Consider the following 19,150-nt stretch of genomic DNA (forward strand, 5'->3'; position numbering starts at 1 on the left):
ACTATCTGCTGTCTACTAATCTGAGTTTTTACCTAGTCATCACTATCTCATGTCTCAGCTAAACCATTGACGCTGTCTCAAAGGCCTATTCCTGTCTCTTTTCATACTTACAGTGGTAATGAGAACTGGAGCTAATCCGTCATGGTTAGTTGCACACATATTCTCTTTCTCAGTAAAATGCTCTATATACTTGTTTTTTGGCCGGCTGTATTTTTGCTTATTGTAAACGAACACTCCTCTTCACCCACAGTGAGTGACAGCGGACTAATCACATCCCAGAGAAAAGGGGAAGAGAGGAAAGTAGAGGCGGAAGACAAAAAAGAAGCGAGACCTCAGCAGAGGTCATTTCAAAAGCATCTCTTCACTGCTGACATAACACTCCAACCCGCTGCTACCCCCCACCCCCAGTCTCTCACTCTCCTGGACAACACCTCTCTACCAACTCAGAACCAACCTCCCTCAAGAACCCAGACCTACGGATCCTCTCAGTCCACCAGAACCCGTCACCTCTGATTAAACTGACCTGTAGTGCTTCAGCCCATAGCACATTTCACAAAAATGATTATTTTTCAGACATCACAAGAGACTGACTGAATATGACCCTGCTGTTGTGATGACGAGCTTCCTACTGTACTTCAGATCGTGTATTTCTATTCTTATCAGTACTGGCTGTGACCACTACACATGTGCAAGCCGAACCATGTCACAAATGTATGTTCTTTTTTTGTATTTCACTTTCAAAACACTTTTTTGAAAGTTTTATATATATTTTTGTTAATACTTTTCTAAGCAATGTTAATAGGGAAATCTTTTTTTGTGTGTGGATGTGATTATGACTTTATGATCAAGTATGGCTGTAGTCTTACCCAGTGAGGCGCAAATGGTAAAGAACATTGTGAAAAGGAGGTTCAGGTTAGCCTCCAATTGGCAGGCCACCAGGATCTGAATGGTTTGTGTTTTAATACAGCCTCTTATTCAAAATGATCCATATTTGCATCATACCTGTTAGTCTCACAGTGGCATCAACTCTCAGAGCTTGTACAAAAGGGATCTTACTACGTGATGGGTAAGGGAGCCTGATGGTGGAATCATGATCAAAGTCGTGACTTTTTTATAATTATTTATGTCATTACCTAAATACATCTGAGATCTGAATAGACATGCCGTATAACTAAAGTGTAGAAATGAGAACATAAACAATAGCAGAAATTTGATCTATTTTATCATAAACCTATAAACCAGCATTTGTACAATGTATACACAAACTCATATACACAAATTGATGTATGTCATGGTAGAGGCCAAACACTACATCAGAAGGACATTACTGGAAGCCAAAACTCGTAGTTCTCAGGAGATCGGTGAGAGATATTCTAGTTCAGTAAAGGGTGCATTATCACATGTGATAACGTGTTTGCGCATGATCAGTATTCAAATCCAAACAATACTGCATATATGACGTTCCCAAATGATCTTAAGTAGAATTTTGGTTGACACCTACTTTGGGGGGGAAAACCTCATAAGGTATAGTTCTGGTATTACGTAGTATAAAGTGTTTATGTCAGTCAAAGAGAGACAGTCACATACCTCTTGCATAATTCCCCCCCAAGTAAGTGTTGCTGTAATCTTTTTTTTTTTCAGTGTTTCACTGTAGTCTTTATTCATTTTCTTTTCTCTGTCCTCCTTGTGTCATGTTGCAGTGGTCTGGTAGGTACTGTGGCACACTGAGAGCCGTGTGAGCCATGCTGTTGGCACCCATGGGGCCGCGGGTCAGTTGGGATATGAGTCTGTGGGAGTGCACAACCACTGAAATAGCCCTTGGGCTATTGAACACTGAAATAGTTCCAGTTAAAAACTAAAAAAAAAAAACAGCTGCTCCCTGTGCAAATGTGTGGACATAAATCATGAATAAAGAAATTAAGTTTGGTGAATTCCTCTTCAGTGTCTCATTCTATGCTTTTTTTGTGGCCTTTAGTTTTGTTTAGTGTGTGGAAAATTTCGTGAAAATGATGTGGGCCAATCGCTTCCCCCTCTTTTAGCAACATAGAATTCTTTAAGCTCAGCAGGACTGCATGGAGAGGTTGAAAATGCTCTGATGGCTCCACATAAACAGAAGAGCCGGGGCTAAATATACAAGGAAATTACTCTCATCTGGAACTTACCATAATAGCTTCCGTAATCAGCAGTGGTGGCGCAGCGGGGGAGAGAGTCGCTATGTGAAGTATGCGAGTGGGCCCAGGGCCAGAGACACGACGTATATACGCTGTCTGTGGTCAGCGCCTGTCCCCCCACACACCCAAACAAACCGGCCTGCCCGTCCGCCTCACACACCCGCTCATCTCTGCTGCGTCTCTGCTGGCCTCAGCATGAGAAGTAACCGCGGTGGTGTGGCCGGCCAGCCGCTGCTGTAAGGGGATCTGTATTTAAGGAAGGCGAGTGAGGTGGCGTGATGCCCTGCCCACCCCCCTCGCCACCCCCCACTCTATAATTCAGGCCCAGCCAAAAGCCGTCAGATTGCATGGGCGAGAGAGGAAAAGCTGGGCTGGTGTTGGCGCTGTTCCATGGGCTGGTGGCCCCAACCTCAGCCCCCCCACCCACCCCCTTCCCCAAATCACTCCACCCCACCCTGCCCCGCCCGTTTTGATCAATCCCTTCCCACTGGCCGTGTTTACACAGCCGAGCCCAGGCCACGCACAATGAGAGCCTTTCTATCTGCACACCAGCCAGATATATAAGCTGGGGAAAGAGTCAGGTATGAAGTACAGTGTCCACACATATCTCTCTGTCTCACTCTCTCTCGTGCTTATGTTTTTTCTCATTACCGCCCCCCCACCACCACCACCACCACCAACCCCCTTCCTCCCCATTCTAATTTTTTTCTTCCAGCCTAAACACACAGAGAGAAATACACACACAGCACATGCACTCAGAAATGTGCAGACAGACACACACGCCAGTGGGCTAACATGTAACATATGGAAAATTACCAAGTCAGCAGAGTCTAAAGCAATTAATGAGACAGTGTTTCACATTAAAGTTTCTCAGGTTCTTTGCGTGTGGCATTTGAAAGAAAAAAACACTTAAAAATTGTCATCACCATTCAGAAATATCTATCCAGGATGGACCTGACCAGAACGTGAAACCTTTATGAGTGCATGGCTGGTATGAAATATATATGAGCATAGTTTTGGCTTGATAACAGCTATCATAGTGCAAATCTACCAGACAAAAGACCTTCTAAATAGGTGGAACACTTATAAACTATATAAACAAATCAGCACCAGGAGAATGCCTATATAGTTCCCCCTTATGAAACTAGGTCCTCCGTTTTTTTTTTCTTCTTCTTTTAAACGTTCACATCAATAGTCAATGGGCCACTTATGTGTGCATGTAATATTATATAATGTCTGCTGAGGGCTCTAGAGCATTTGGTGCATTTGGTGTTTAACCATCTACTCCCATCCTCCCCCATACACCACTATTACCAGCAGCTCCCACCCCTTCCCCCACTCCACGCAGCTCCCCACCAGCCCAAACCTCCACTCTGCCATCCAGCTGCACCCCCCTCCCACTCAGCCCTCCCGACACCAAAGCCCAGAGTCCCCACGCAGCCTGCCTAAGCACTGCCTCCTGAGAAGGGGGGGAGAGAGGCCGTGTGTGCCGTGCTCAATGGCCTCTTTGTGGGGCCAACGTTTATAAAAGGTAGCAAGACCCCTCTGGATATCCTGCACAGGACTGAGCCTCTCCTCCCAACACACCATCCACCTCTCTTCGTTCTTTCTCTCTCTCCCTCCTCGCACCGTTCCTCCTAACCATGCGTGTTCTGGCCAGGGCAGCGTTGCTGCTGGCGTGCTGTGTGTGGGCGACCCAGGGCCAGGCTCAGAGCAGCCAGGCCGGCAGCAGCACCAACAGCAACCAGGGCAGCCAGAGCAGCAGCAGCAGCAACCAGGGCAGCCAGAGCAGCAGCAGCAACAACAACAACAACATACCGAGCACCAACACCAACGGCAGCAGCAGCAGCAACAAGCAGCGCAGCATCTGGGACGAGCCCATCAGGTTCAGCACCAAGGCCAAGGATGCCTGCACCATGGTCATCTCCGGACCAGGGCGACTTCACCAAGCTGCGCATCTCCTGCAAGAACAAGGGCAAGTCCTACTGGTGCGACTTCCTGGGCAAGCCCAATCACTGCCGGGCGTACAACATCAACCCACGCCACTACTTCACCCAGATCATGTGGGAGATGCGTAAGCTGCCCAACGCCTGCCAGGGCCAGCGTGCCTACAAGCCCCTCATGTGCAAGACTGCCAACGACGACACCCAGATGGTCTTCCACACTTCCTGGCCCAAGATGACCACCCCTCGCCCATCTCAGCCTGGTCAGGACCGCCAACAGCAGCAGCAGCAGCAGCAGCAGAAGGAGCAGCAGAAGGAGCAGCAGCAGCAGAAGGAGCAGCAGAAGGAACAGCAGCAGCAGCAGAAGGAGCAGCAGCAAAACCAGCAACAGCCTGGCAAACCCACCACCACCACCAAGGCTCCAGTTCAGAAGCAGCAGAAGCCCCAGCAGGCCAAGCCCGTGAAGCCCCAGCAGAGCAAGCCCGCCAGCAAGCCCGGTCAGCCCAAAAAGCCCACGCCCAAGCCCAAGAGCACTACGGCCAAACCCACACCGTACGGTGATAACAAAGCCAACAAGATCGCTCAGGAGTACTGCTGGAAGAGCTTCCATGGCATCTGCTCCTACTTCATCGGCTGGTTCCAGAACTAAAACTGGGGGTGAGGTTTACTTTTCAAATTAAGTTCACCAATGTTAGGGATTGGGCACATTGTGTCTAGTTTACTAAGTGAGTAAATTCTTAAATTTCTTGTAGGTGATTTTGGTTCTTGGTGTGTGTGTGTGTGTGTGTGTGTGTGTGTGTTTGCGTGCGTGCGTATGCGTATGCGTATGTGTTTGAATGTGTGTGTGTGTTGTGTCAGGGGTTGTTACACAGGAGGTTATATATCTTATGGAGTATGACAGTAACAGTTGGAGGGAATAAAAAAACATTTGAGTACATTTGAGTGCTTCCTGGCTCCTTGTATCTTCTACATGCCTTTACCCTTCGTTGTACAATTAACAACCCTGCTTTCTTATCTTCATAGGTCTGCAGTAGAGCCATTGAAGGGACCTAGATTTCTTCTGTGTTGGCATGGAAGTACACACTGTTTGCTCAGTATTTCACTGGAGAGCAGGCCAATTTGTGTTTTGTAAAGCAGAATGCAGCCAACTTGTGACTTTTTTTTGTTGTCAATAAACCACCTTTGCTACACTCCTGCGTTCAGTATGTTGCTGTTATAAAAGCTCACCTCCTGCTTTCGCTCTGCAGCCGCTGTTGAAACGTTTGCTTTCAGCTTCTTTTTTTCCCCGAATTTACTTACAAGCCGAACGGTTTGGGTGAGTGGTACTTGAACAATGTTTGCTTTGAAGAGAGAGAAAAAAATGAAACATTTATGGAGGTGCAATAAGCTGTAGATCTCCGCTTGAGGCTTGTAAAAGGCATTCTTTGCGATTGCAGATATGTAAATGAACATTTTGTATGTGCAGTGATTTTACCTAAAGCTGAATCAAGGAGAGAGTTCTGTGTCCTTGAGATTGCAGAAGACACAAAGCTCTCCCCAATGGTTCACTGTCTTTCTCAACGTTTGATTGGATATCCAAATGGTATGAATGTACACATTTAATAAACATAGACTGGTAACATCCTCCATCTTCCTCAGACATTATTACTCTTTTGGGCTGCCAACGGATAACACTGAAGTAGTTATCACACTTTGCAGTGATTCCCCAAACTCTGGGGAGTTTCGCTAGAGTCACAGTGAATGTTTAAAGTTAAGAGTTCCTTAATCAGGACAAATCAGTTCACTTGGAATTAGTTTATTGTTCACCATCATGTGCTTCACAAACCCACTACACATTTTTACCACTGTGTAAAATAAAGATTAAATTAAATGTATGACTTTATAAGGGGTGAGTGTTTCACAAGGGCCCCTCTGTTCGCAGAGTGAGTAAGTCTGAGGAATCACCAGCAGATGGCGCTGTAAGAGAACCACCCAGTGATTCAGCCGAGGGCATTACATTGCTCCTTGAGGGTGGAAAAATCAGGTGAAAAGATAAGACTGGACTGCTGCCAATCTGAAAACCGGCACTCCAGATCCGTTTCAACGTCTAGAAACAAGTGTGTGAGATAAGACTCCATGATAAGCAGGTGATAAAACATTTAACGTGCTGCCGAGCTCCGGGCCCTGTGATACACCAATAAAACATTGAGTATGGGTGAGGTAACTTCCTGCAGGTGGCCAGGTTCTGCTGCCAGCCCACGGGTCACTCTCACAACTTGTAGCAGGTTATGCACACTCTCATCAGTGTGTGTGTGTGTGTCTGCGTGCGTGTGTTTGTGTGTTTCATGTTTATTTTCCTATGGCTATTGAGATATGCTCTACCCTACAGAACAGATTTCTACAATGAATGACAGACTGACTGATATGGTTGCTCTAAATCCTGTGTTTAGGGTCAGTCAATACCAGCTACTGCAATACTGCATGAATACTATTGCACAGCTGGCAGTAGCCTAGAAACATACTCAGGTGAGCAACATAGTGATCCCACTGACACAATCATCTGGTAACTGTTAGAACTAAATGTCTCTTATACTTTTAATGAAGTGCTCAGACCCCATGAGCTGATATGTCTAAGGTTTGATACATTTGGCAATGTTAAATCATTTGCCCAAGACATAATAATAATCATCATCGTCGTCGTCACCATCGTCGTCATAAATATTCAATGCTTCGGTCTATAGCGACACTTCTCTAATAAACCACTGCTTTTCATTCACTGCTGTAGAACCAAGCAATGATGTGCTGGAAACTCAGCACCTGGGAACAAGTACAAGGTTCTACATCTAGTTATGTCAATATACATGTGCAGGCATGGGAATGGAATGAAAGATATTGTTCTCTCTGCATTATGGGTCTTATCAGAAAGAAAAGCATGGCCCTGTAAGAACTAACTGAAGAGCTTATTCTAAAAATAATCTCTGGTATGAAGTGGTTTCCCTCACACTTTGTCACATGGGACAGTACCATAGGCACTACCTGCTGGAAAGACATACGTAGCAGATATAAGTAGTACCATAGTTTACAACTTGTGTAAATGTGTGAGTTGAATATATTGTCTGTGTGCTTTGTGCACTTACTTTGTGCAAAGGAGCTCCACAACTCAAAAGCACCTCTTAGACCTACAGGGCTCCAGTGACAGTGAGAGGAACAACATTGCTTAAATGGGCCTGTGGCCAGCGAGCCATGCTAGTCTGCTTTATTGCATACGCAAACAATAAGCATACTACAAAGAACCACATGTAAGGTGGCGAAAGGGTGCTCTCCTTAGCTGAACAGTATTCAGAATACACACACCAATAACACATGAAATTACTGAATTAGTTCAAAAGACCCAGTAACTGCCTTTATGCCCTGACATATGTGAAAGTAATGAGTGTGTGTGTGTGTGTGTATATACTGCGGGGGCATGCCCTTGTACTTGTTCGTAAACTCAAATTCCGCCCCTTCGGCTCTTTCTTCTCTGCACCCTATCCCATTCTCCACTCAAACCCCCAGAGGGCCTTCCATTCACTAAATCGCTTTCCACAAGCCTTCCACATTCCTTAGGTTACCATGACGACCCCTAACTCAATATACTGGCCTTCAGCTGGTTGGTGAGAGGTAAAGCATAAGAGAGAGTGAGTGGGAGAGAGAGTATAGCAGGTCAGTGGCACTAGGCCATTCATTCCATTGCCTTTCCTCTTCCAACCTCTCACAAGAACCCTATGATGTCACACTATGTACTGTTTAATTATAAAATGATCTCATTGAATCTTACCAGACAGAGAGTAGGACCACATGGTTGTCAAATGTCTACTGTTTTTATTTCATTTTTACCTTCAAATTAGAGACACATAAAATGTCCTGATACATACAAATTGTTCAATAGTGGTAATATTTAATAGGAACACTAGTAAAACAGTTCATAACACCATATAAAACTGGAACATTACTCAGTTTTAAAATTAAAAGTCCCACACGCGTCTTTGGCCACACGTGGTCTTAAAGCCACTCTGGCAAATACAAAGCCCGCGCCTTGGAACGTGACATATCAGTTACCGGGACAACTTACATCTTCCCCCATCACGTTTCGACTTCTAATTCATACGCTTGACTAAACATCCCACGCGCAGAATTGTATTAAGCGGTTTTGTTTTGTTTTTTGTGGGAAGGGGGAGAAGGGGTCTGACCGTTGCGCGAGAGGTGGGCGTGTCAGAATACATATAAATGATGCACGAGAATTTATACCAGGTATACAAGTGCTAGAGACGGCATCCTTACAATACCTAAAGTGGACGGGCTGTTGTTGGTAAGCACGATTTACACATTGTATATTAGCGCTGCCAGTGAGAAATATTGGAGCTCACTTTGTAGACAGGTGTCCAATGTTAGATTGCAAGTTATTAATATTGAATGATTAATGAAAAATGATGTGCCTCTAAACGTGTATGATCTTTAATGTTGTTTATTTCGTTCATTTGTATCTTAACAGGTTTCTCCAATTTGTGCGTAAATAAGAAAAAAAGCACCATGCCATTCTTCAGAAACCTCGTGCTGTTGTTTCTACTCGCATGCATGGCACAGCATGTCTCCGAGGCGTGGGGTGTCAAGGGTCGCGAGAAGAAGGGTAAAAAAGACGGCGCTGAAAGCAGCAGCGGTACAAGCAGGCTGACAAGAAATCCAAATGGAAACGACAATGTGTTTAAGGGGAAGTTCTCCACCAAGGACAAGACGCAGTGCACATGGAAGGCCGAGGGCACGGACACTTACGTTATGACCGTCACTTGCAACAAAGGCAAAGAAACTCGAGAGTGCACGTATACGGCTAGACCTGACACTTGTCCAGGTTACACTGGTAACACCAAAGGATACTGGAAACAAATTGGACGTGCTATTAAGAAGCAAAAGAAACTTTGCCAAGACCCTAGCGCTCTTATCCGGACTGGTATGTGTAAGCGCGCGCCAGAGGACGCGCACTTCAAGCTCACCGATACAACAACAAACGCGGACTTGACGAAAGCTGTGCCAACCAGAAAGCCCGCAGCAGGAAAGAAACAGGTGCCAACGACTACAAAGAGGACCACCACAGTTGTTACGACTGAAGGAACAAAGCCAGATAAGTCCTGCACAGAGCGGGTCGACCATATGAAGTTAGCCGAGGAGAAATGCGGGGGGACCTGGGCTAGTCTCTGTAACTTCTTCTTTACTATTGTACAAAGTGGTGACTGCTAGTTTTTTTGGTGTATTGTGAATGTGTGTGTGTGTGTGTGTGAGAGAGAGAGAGAGGGAGAGAGTGATCCTTTCTTAATGCGTAAAACTCAGATTTTCCACATATAGCACTGCGACATGATGAGGAGCATCTATTCATTTTTTTGTTTCTAATAACTAGTAATTTAACTGATTCAAAATGTAAGTCCTCACAACTATAACTTAAAACATGTCAGATGCACTACAGGGATGTTGAACAATACTTCACACCAGTTGCTTCGATATTGTACTTAAACCACACTATTGTATTTATGTTTTGCAAATACAAAATAAATATATAAATACATATTTTTATTTATTTTCTTTGATGTGCTTGTTTCAAATCTCTAGACACATATTTACTTCACTACCGGCACGGTTTTCAGTCTGATATCCATAGTCTGTCATACTTTAATAGGCAGAACAGATTTAACTGTCCTCAGCTTATTATAGCCCTTATTGATGTTTCAAGTCTTACTTTTTATCAATCTGTTGATTGTGGTAGAGAGTTGGTTATTCTTCTGACACCTCAGACATGCACACATACACATTGACAGAAATGTACAAATAAAGTAAAATGTACAAAATAAGTGGAGGAAAGACATATATTATTATTATTATTATTATTCATGTGTGTGTGTGTACAGTAGGCATACATTGTGATTAGTGCCTGCATTCCTTTAACAAAATGCGATAGTGTTGATTTTTCCCCTGGCAAGCAATGCTTGCCTTTCCTGCCTGTAATTCAGACAGATCAGAAGGACAGCACCAGAGGTATGAGAATGAGGGTAACCCCTGCCACTTCTGTTCTGCCTTAGAATCCCAGTGTAACGGCTCTTTTATCAACAGACTCTTAGTTTGGGCCCATGTTTTGTTCAGGTTTGTTACTTCTGCAGAGTGCTTTATCTTGTTAAGTTTATGCATGAAACTAAATGGGAAAATGTTTATGTTTGTGTGGCTATGGGTCTCTCTCTTTGTGTAAGAGAGAGAAAGAGAGAGAGAGAAAGGGGTATAAGGCAAATCAGCTCCAGAAAAGTATAGGAAAATCAGGACAGGTGACCTGGATTCGTCAAACCTCCCACCTATGTACTTTCCCTATCGAATCTTCTGTCCACTACCAGAAAGGTCTCGGTAATGAATGGACATGGCAGCTCCAGGGCCTCTCAGCTCTGTCATTTAGCATGAGGTGATGGTCCCCCTGCCCTTCATTTAGCATGAGGTGATGGTCCCCCTGCCCTTCATTTAGCATGAGGTGATGTCCCCCCTGCCCCGCACATCTGTGTGCATTCGGATCCGTCTGCAGGGCCTCCACGCTCGGCCAGATGTGACATATCTTCAGCCTGTAATTCTGCTTTCCCAGAGAGCCAGGACAGCTGGTCCATAGGGTTGGTCTATACGTTGGAATGCTCGTCTCCTGTCTTGGGCAGATAATGTATAGTGCGTAATCACAAGGTGATGTGTTTCTGTGGGATACATTAATGTGAGCAAAAACACTGCGGCTCCACTGGAAACCCCGCTCAGGGTAATTGTACTCTGGATGTGGAGTTTTAAGGCTGGAAAGAACTGCTTTTCCCAGGCATTCATTAAAATGTGTGCTGTGAAGCTCTAGCAGTGTATATGCTTCGGGAGAGTTTTATTCATACATTTATATTTTCATGGGAAGAAAAGACATGAATGTTTTACAGACTGAAGGATTCTGGTAAATAAGACGCAATCTTCTCTGCATTTGTGGTTGGATATATGCATGTTGTCTAGCACAGCCTGTTCCAAACACAGCAGACCTATAGTTAATCACCTAACCATCCTACAGGACAGTGTAAACACTATTCCACTATTCCATAAATGGATCTTTCAGACCGCACAGCACAGTCACCATACACACAACACAAAACTGTACCAGAGGAAACAAAGGCTCCTATAGAAAACCTCCTATACAAGTTAGGTGAATTTTTCATTTTATTTTTAAGATTATTTATGTTGTAACTGCTATCTGTTAGCATCTGTCCAAATGTTTAAGAAAACTACTCTGACATCCTGCTGACCTTATCTGCCAGAGTAATTACCAGAAAGAGTAATAACCTCTTTGAAGTACTGAGTGAGGGTTTCTCAGGAGGAGGCCGGTGGGACGTATCAGAGTTGGTCTGGTTACGTATGCTCTTGCATTTCTACGCTGAGGCCATTCATTACAGGTAGGATGAGAATGGAAAACTGGATTCCCTCCAAAGCCTCTCTGTTTTTGCATAACTGCATGTCGATAGGAGAATGAGTGTCATTTTTGCACAGGCATGCAGGGGAATGCGCAACACCCTCTTCATGTTTCCTAAACTATCTCCTTCGAAATGTGTGACGGGAACCCCCAGAGTTAATCTTTCTCTCTCTCTCGCTCTTGTGCTCACTCTCTCTTTCTCTCTCTCTCTCGCTCTCTCTGAGAGGGATATTAAAACCACAGCAGGGTTCAAAGGAGGGGCTCCATTCCACAGAGACACAAAAGGCCAGAAGTTAGGAGAAAGATGTGGGCTGCAGGAGAGTATGGGACGTGATGTTGCAGTAAATCTCTCTCCTCCGCAACATTTGTTCTTGTTATTTTGCAGAAACCCCCCCACCGCCACCCCCCACCCCCCCAAAACCTGAGAGGGCAGTCCATGGACAAGTCCTTACTCGCCATGATTGTACAACCAAACCTACTACAAACAAATGGCTTTTCCAACATGTGTATACTACCTGGTTGAAGAGGCTCTGTACGTAATGCTGAGAAGCATATAAGCTTGTAAACTTAAGCAGTAAAATGTAACTCTCACAGTGGTGAAATGCAGTGTGTATTATTATGTTTCAAATGTTCTGTTTGTTATATGGCTAAACCACGGCATTGTGTGCTTCTGTGCGGGCATATGCCTGTGAGTATAAGAGTGTGTGTGGCGTATACCTGTAAGTATAAGAGTGTGTGGCGTATGCCTGTGAGTATAAGAGTGTTTGTGACGTATGCCTGTGAGTATAAGAGTATGTGGCGTATGGATGTGAGTATAAGAGTGTGTGTGGCGTATGCCTGTGAGTATAAGAGTGTGTGTGGCGTATGGATGTGGTTGAAATTTGACATTAATTAAACTGAGGTGGTGATGGGTTTTGTTACGAGAACTGTAATGCTACAAATGTTTCACAGCTATAAAGATAATTAATTGTGTTGTGTTTATGGTGTCTGTCTGGTGTGTATGTATAGTATGTGTGTGTGCGTGTGTGTGTTTGTATAGTGTGTATGTGTTGTGTCTGTGTCCATGAAAAAAAAACAGAGAGTAATTTCCCACTTCCTACAGGGTACAACTGTAAAATCTCCCACGCTTACAAGTCATGTCTGAAATCTTTCAGTCACTTAGTCAAAGTGTCACCATGGTCTACCAGACAGGAACACTCTTTTATAGAGCACTCCCACATTGTTATATTAAATTGTTATATTATATTAAACACTATATTATATGAAACATTATATTATATTAAGCACAAACACACACACACAGAGACACACACACACACACACACACACACAGACAGACACTGACACACACACACTGCAAAGACGGTTTCTCATTCCATGTTCTCACAGTATCAATGACACTCCTCGCTCCTACCGTCAGGTTTAAGGTTTCAACAAAGGCGATAGCTCGAGACCTCATCCTGCAACAATACACTCAGTAATGCAGGCAGACACACACACACACACACCAACACACACAGACCCCCCCCCCCCCACACACACACACACACACACACACACACACACACACACACACACACACAGAGAGAGAGATAGCACTGACTCTGTAGATATAGTGAGGTTGGTGGATCACATCAGGCCAAGTGTGGTCAAAAGTTTTCAACAGTTACAGTTATCAAAGAGCATCATTATTTTGTGTATTTACTCCTCCTGCTGTCTTCAGAGTTCATTGAAAACATGGCAAGTTCCAATCAGTCATATGGCCATGCCCAAGATCTACCTTTCACAAGTAATTATGAATGACAGATGCAGCCAAGTTGTCCTCCAAAATCCCCTCTGAAATTTGGAAAACTGTCCTGAAGCAGCTTTCCCCGTGACTCTCACCAATTGGCCCATATCACAACATATGTTTTAGTGTTCTGTATGGATTAGTGATCTTCCATTCTTTCATTTAGATGATCTTCAATGGCCAAGATCCAGTCTCTTCACCAAAATGTACCTTGACTTTAGCCTTTGACCTTGACAAGTCAATTTCAAAATTGTTCAGCTTGAAGAGAAAGACGACTGCTTTTGGGAGGATTTGAGGGTAGGATTTCCTCAGCACCAACTGTAAGCTAAGCTGATCCAAACTGCTGGTCTGAGAACCATCAGAAGTAAAGCACTTTGACCAAAACACAGAAAATCAGTCCGCTAACTATCTCTTCTTCGTGGTCTGAGTGTGTGTGTGTGTGTGAGTGTGTGTGTGTGTGTGTGTGTGTGTGTGTGTGTGTGTGTGTGTGTGTGTGTGTGTGTGTGTGTGTGTGTTTCATAGTGGGTGGAGGAAATACCTCTGTGACCCCAGAAAAACAAAGACTTAGATCAATAAATCCAAAAACACAGACAGACGCACATTGATTTTGCCTAGGACATTGTGCATGAACACACAGCCACACAAAGCCCACATTCACACATGCACCCAAACACACTCACACACCAAACTGCTTCCCGACAACAAAGAATAAAACAGTTTCCTGGAACAAAGCTTTTTGCCCAGCCCTTGCTGACATTTGTAGTAACTTCTGGATGAAAAGAAGGTAGTTCATCCTTGGAGAAAATTAATCTACAATACCAGCATGAGTCACAAAAGCTTAAAGCAGTTTTCCTTTTGATCCCGATATGTCCCACATCCTTTCTAAAGGATAGCAAGGTTGACCTTTTTAAAAGGCACTGAATGAGTCACCCCCGCACGCATTGAAGGGAGCGCCACACTCCCAGGGCAGCGTGAGTGAGAGAGAGACATGAGAGAAAGCGAGGCAGGGGAGCAGAGTGAATGGAGAGAGGTGGTGGTGGTGGTGGAGAGAGGTGGTGGTGTTGATGGTGGTGGTGGTGGTGGTGTTAGTGGTGGGCTCTGTAATCATAAGAGCCATTATCACCCTTGAAGCTATGCACGCAGGAAAGTGGTGGGGAGTCCAGGCGAGACCGGGAGGGAACGAACTGGGGGGAGACTGGGGTTTGGACTCTGGGCTGTGTCAGGTTGTCACAGCCATGGGTGGTTTTTTCTCCTTCCCCCCAGCCACACAGACTAAGCAAAAGCCACACCAGGAAGCACGGAGAGATTACCATAGGCACTTTTGATTGGAGGAAATAAGAGATCATGTCATCCACAAGGCCAATAATGGCGGAAAACCTTCAGATCTCCTGACTGCAGTGACCGCCTTTCCCGTGATGTTGTTTAAGTCTTTTACAAGGAGGCTGCTGCCAAATCTTGGTTAATGGTCTCTGGGATTATTATGTTTGACTTCCTTGGCAGTGAACAATGGGGCTTTTCTAAAGCACTAATGTATACATTTATGATATGGATTTAGCAGACTAAATGGACTTCCGTTTTAGATTTCTCTGAAAATTGTTTTCCTGGCTAGACTTAGAACTCAAATGGAGGTCTGGCTACAATCCATTTCGAAATAAATCTTGAGTACCATTGTATTTCTAACTGTTTCTGATGTTGAGCCAGTATAAAACGACTATAGAACAGTCAAGATAAAGGAAATCATGTGCATTCCATTACAACAAGTTACACAAGAACAAGGTGTACCAAATGCTACAAGTTGTAACATCTTTCACATTTACAAATGTTCAAATACAAAAACATGGGCTCAAACATGTCCTGACAGCTGTCCCTTAATTTCAAATCCCATTTGTCAGAAAAAGACAAGCCCCCACCCCCACCTCACCCACCGCCAATTTCCATTGCTAGAGGGGAGTTAATTAGTTCATACTTCTGCCTTCGGGTCATGTTCACCCTTGAAAATGAAGCTGTTAGTCATAGTCAGTGCTTTCTGTAAAGCCTTCCTTCACACCTCTGTCTCTGTCTCTGTCTCTGTCTCTGTCTCTGTCTCTGTCTCTGTCTCTGTCTCTCTCACAAGCGAGGAATGGTGAAGTTCATCTTCACAAAACATCCATGCTGGGATGAACACCCGGCAAGGATAAAGATGTTGGGGATGATTACTTTGAAAATGTTGTTTTGGGCTGTGAGCCATAAGGAAAATGTTTCTAACATCTCATGGGAAATAGACTGTGTTGAGGAGTGCTGTTTTTACATGGAGGACACAACTCAGCAGTCTACCATGGCCAGTGGTTTGTCCTTCTTGCCTCACATTCCCCACGAGGGAAACAGGAATGGCCACTTATGGTGATGGATATACCGCATAGTATCTGGTCATCATGAGGTTGCCATACATGCACGAATTAAATGGATACAGCTTGATGGGTGAGGGTGGGGTCAAAAGAATCAAGCCCATTCAAGTATCCCCACTTAACACACACAGGATGTGGAAGATGCATCATTACCAATCCCATTCAGCTATGTCCTAAAATGCTTTTGTGTTGCACACACACGCACGCACGTACACACACACACACACACACACACACACACACACACACACACACACACACACACACACAGATAAACTCCTTTCAAGTGTTCCTCCATTGACAGGATCATGTTGCTACTTGACTGATGTACTTCCTGCGTGTTACAGAGGAAGGTCTGAGTTTATGTGGGGACGATACAAAAGTGTGCATCCTACACACACACAATTCAGTACAGCCACGTTGATCAGGGGTGGATCTGTGCCCAAATCAGTAGAGATTGACCAGCACTGCTATCAGACTGCAGTAGAGATTGACCAGCACGACTATCAGACTACATTAGAGATTGACCAGCGCTGCTATCAGACTGCAGTAGAGATTGACCAGCGCTGCTATCAGACTACAATAGAGATTTAGGGTACTGATGTTGATGAGAGTAGAGATTGACCAGCGCTGCTATCAGACTACAATAGAGATTTAGGGTACTGATGTTGATGAGAGTAGAGATTGACCAGCGCTGCTATCAGACTACAATAGAGATTTAGGGTACTGATGTTGATGAGAGTACTTCTCACACGCACCTCAGCACCTCAGATGAACGGGTTGCCATGGTGAATATATAACCTTTATTGGGAATGACTAAGCACAGGGCGAGGAGGTAATAAAAACGTGTTTTAAATGTGTTTTAAATGTGTTTTAAACTGATATGCTACGATTTCCTATTCAACGTGTGATATGGAGAGAGTGCGACTTGAGCAAGAGCATTCAGAGAGACAAAAGGTTTTTCTTACATTGTACTGTTTTATTTCCCATGTAATTTCTCATCAGAAACAGATGAAATGTCCTGTTTAACTTTATTTCTCATGTCCTTCCTCATCAAGAACAAATGCAATGTCCTGTTTAACTTTATTTCTCATGTCATTTCTCATCAAGAACAGATGCAAATTCCAGGTTAACTTTATTCTCATGTAATTTATCATCAGGAACAGCCGCAATGTCCCGTTTAACTGCATTTCTCATGTCATGTCAACAGATGCAAGTCCATCATCAATAATGTAAGCAGATGTTTACTCCAACTTTTACAACCTCATAGCCACAAATGTAACTTCCTGGTCATTTATCATTACCTCCACTCTGATCCTCTTCAAAGAGCTGCTCAGCCTTCCCTCTCAAAGATGCAAGCAGGAGGCCTAACTCCCCTCTGTCAAGTGCATGGCAGTGACATGTCTGTGCGCACAGAGATCTGAAGCGCGCGGGCCTCCCAAGCAGAGGAAACAGGAACAAACAGATCAACACTCCACAATTACCCACGCAGGCCTCTCTCAACACCTCCGTCATGCACAACGCACACACAAGCAAACATAAACATGTATATACAGTTGAAATAATCGCCCCCCATCCTCCTCCGAACCACACACATACAAAACATCCGCATACACAGAGGCACACAAACAACACACCTACATGCATGAGCACACAAGCATACAGACAGACACAGACACACACACACACACTATGGCCCAAGGCTCTTGACCACTCATCCCCATCCCCCTGCTTGGCCTCCAACCTCCCCCCCCCATGTCCACTCACCCTCACATTGCCTCTGCGCCGCCAGTCAGATCTCGTGATGCGGAGGTAGGAATTGTCTTGGGGGCGGTTCATGGGGGTATTGTTTCGAGGTGGCCTGACCTTCCCTCCTTCTACCCTGTCACTCTCATTGGCCAAGCCCCCATATTTATGGATTCCTCCTATTGGTCAAGTCACTGTCACTTTGTCAGAGGTACCATTACCAATGAGGACAATGACAACAATGAGGGAACTCCAGGGCTTCAGGGAGTTCAGAGTTAACTGAACTGAGGATTAAAGGGCTTTCTCTTTGGTCCTTGAGAGGATATGAGCAAGAGCTGCTCATGCACACTGGCACATAGATCTAACTCAGAACCTCGCCAAATCCATGTGTCTGGCCAAGATATAACATGTTGCACATTAAAGGGAAATCTTTTCGGGTCCAAAATCTTACTAAATTGAAAGTTGGTCCAGCAAAACGGCTATACCATGCAAAGCATCTGCGTCAAAGTAAACCGCTTGTTTTCACCACTGACAGCCTCATAAATGTTATTATAAAGGTCTGACAACATGGAAAGGATCTTTACAGAGATACACGTGTCCGTTTACCTCAATAACTGTAAAGAAACTGTTGAAAAAGACAACGTAGCTAAGCTGTACAACTACAAACAAATGAGAAGGAAACTGATCTGGCCAGGTCTGACTTTTTATATAGGTAACCAGTAACAGCAGGGATGCTACAGAGCGAGCAGATATTGTTTTTATTATTATGCCTCGTGAACCACATGCTTAGGTATTGTTAGATGTCAAAAATGTATATTATGTTCAGCTTTTTAAATAGTAGATCTTTGAGCTTCGGGATTATGCACAAATTATTATATTATACAAAACACAAGAGGCTGTGCAGATGAAAGTATAGTTCATATATAAAGAATATTTTAAAACTTTGAAATGATATATTTCTAATTACTAAAAAGTGTATGGCCATCCTTTGACAGACTAGTAAGTGCACCAGGCTTACTGTGCTTGTGAATGGTCACTGTGGTTCCTTTTCAAAATGTTATTTTGTTGTCTTTACCGCCCCCTAGTGGGCACCCATTTGACTTCTTAACTTAACACAAAATTACACCTGAAGTTCTGAGTTTCTTTTTGTATACAGAAAAAATTACTTTGACAAATGACATCCTTGTTATCTTTTGTGTTTGATGGGCAGCAGTTTTATCAGGTTGTCTCCAGTGTGCGGTCATGTCTGGGCCCGCAAGAGCTAATGGCTTTTACATGCATTTATTGTATATGCTTTCCACAATGGGCTTAGTACTGGAATGCCTAAAACTAGCTACAATTATAAAGAACAAATACTAACAGCTCTAAGAACACAACAAGGTACTACAAGAATAAACCCATCACATTGCATGCTGGTGATCGTTGATGGCAGTGGCGGTGCCAGAGATTTATTTTCTGCAGGTGCTATGGTCAGGGATGGATTACCGAACGGGGCCCCTAAGCCAGAGCCTCTGCTTGAAGTCGCTGTTATGTATCTCTTATTTGTGGTTGAAAGAGGTGTATTTTGTTAATTTGCTGTTTGCTTTAATTGAGTGTACCTGCGCTGTGTTAGAAAATGTGTATGTGAGCTGTAAATCGTGTTGAGT

The 19,150-nt window shown here is 44.1% G+C and overlaps 3 protein-coding genes across 3 annotated transcripts in view; all 3 read left to right on the forward strand.

Moving 5' to 3' along the window:
• Nucleotides 1–1,931, forward strand: part of prom1b (prominin 1 b) — a 32,238-nt gene extending 30,307 nt beyond the window's left edge. Inside the window, 2 exon segments of the mRNA XM_042703115.1 lie at nt 114–144; nt 251–1,931. Coding sequence (XP_042559049.1) covers nt 114–135 — 22 coding nt within the window. The 3' untranslated portion in view covers nt 136–144; nt 251–1,931.
• fgfbp2b (fibroblast growth factor binding protein 2b) lies at nt 1,292–4,763 on the forward strand. The gene is given in 5 exon segments (XM_031560342.1): nt 1,292–1,361; nt 1,701–1,707; nt 4,012–4,099; nt 4,101–4,422; nt 4,522–4,763. Coding segments are annotated over 5 exon segments (729 nt in total).
• A 3,599-nt stretch (nt 4,764–8,362) lies between these two features.
• On the forward strand, nt 8,363–9,686 carry fgfbp1b (fibroblast growth factor binding protein 1b). The gene is made up of 2 exons (XM_012836878.3): nt 8,363–8,441; nt 8,625–9,686. The coding sequence occupies exon 2, from the start codon at nt 8,663–8,665 to the stop codon at nt 9,362–9,364; it is 702 nt and encodes a 233-aa protein (XP_012692332.2). The 5' UTR covers nt 8,363–8,441; nt 8,625–8,662; the 3' UTR covers nt 9,365–9,686.
• Nucleotides 9,687–19,150: the final 9,464 nt, after the last annotated feature.

This window comes from Clupea harengus, chromosome 22 (assembly GCF_900700415.2).
Source record: "Clupea harengus chromosome 22, Ch_v2.0.2, whole genome shotgun sequence".
Taxonomy (NCBI): domain Eukaryota; kingdom Metazoa; phylum Chordata; class Actinopteri; order Clupeiformes; family Clupeidae; genus Clupea; species Clupea harengus.

Coding starts and splice junctions, on each gene's coding strand:
- fgfbp1b (XM_012836878.3), top strand. CDS start 8,663: ATGCCATTCTTCAGAAACCTCGTGCTGTTGTTTCTACTCGCATGCATG.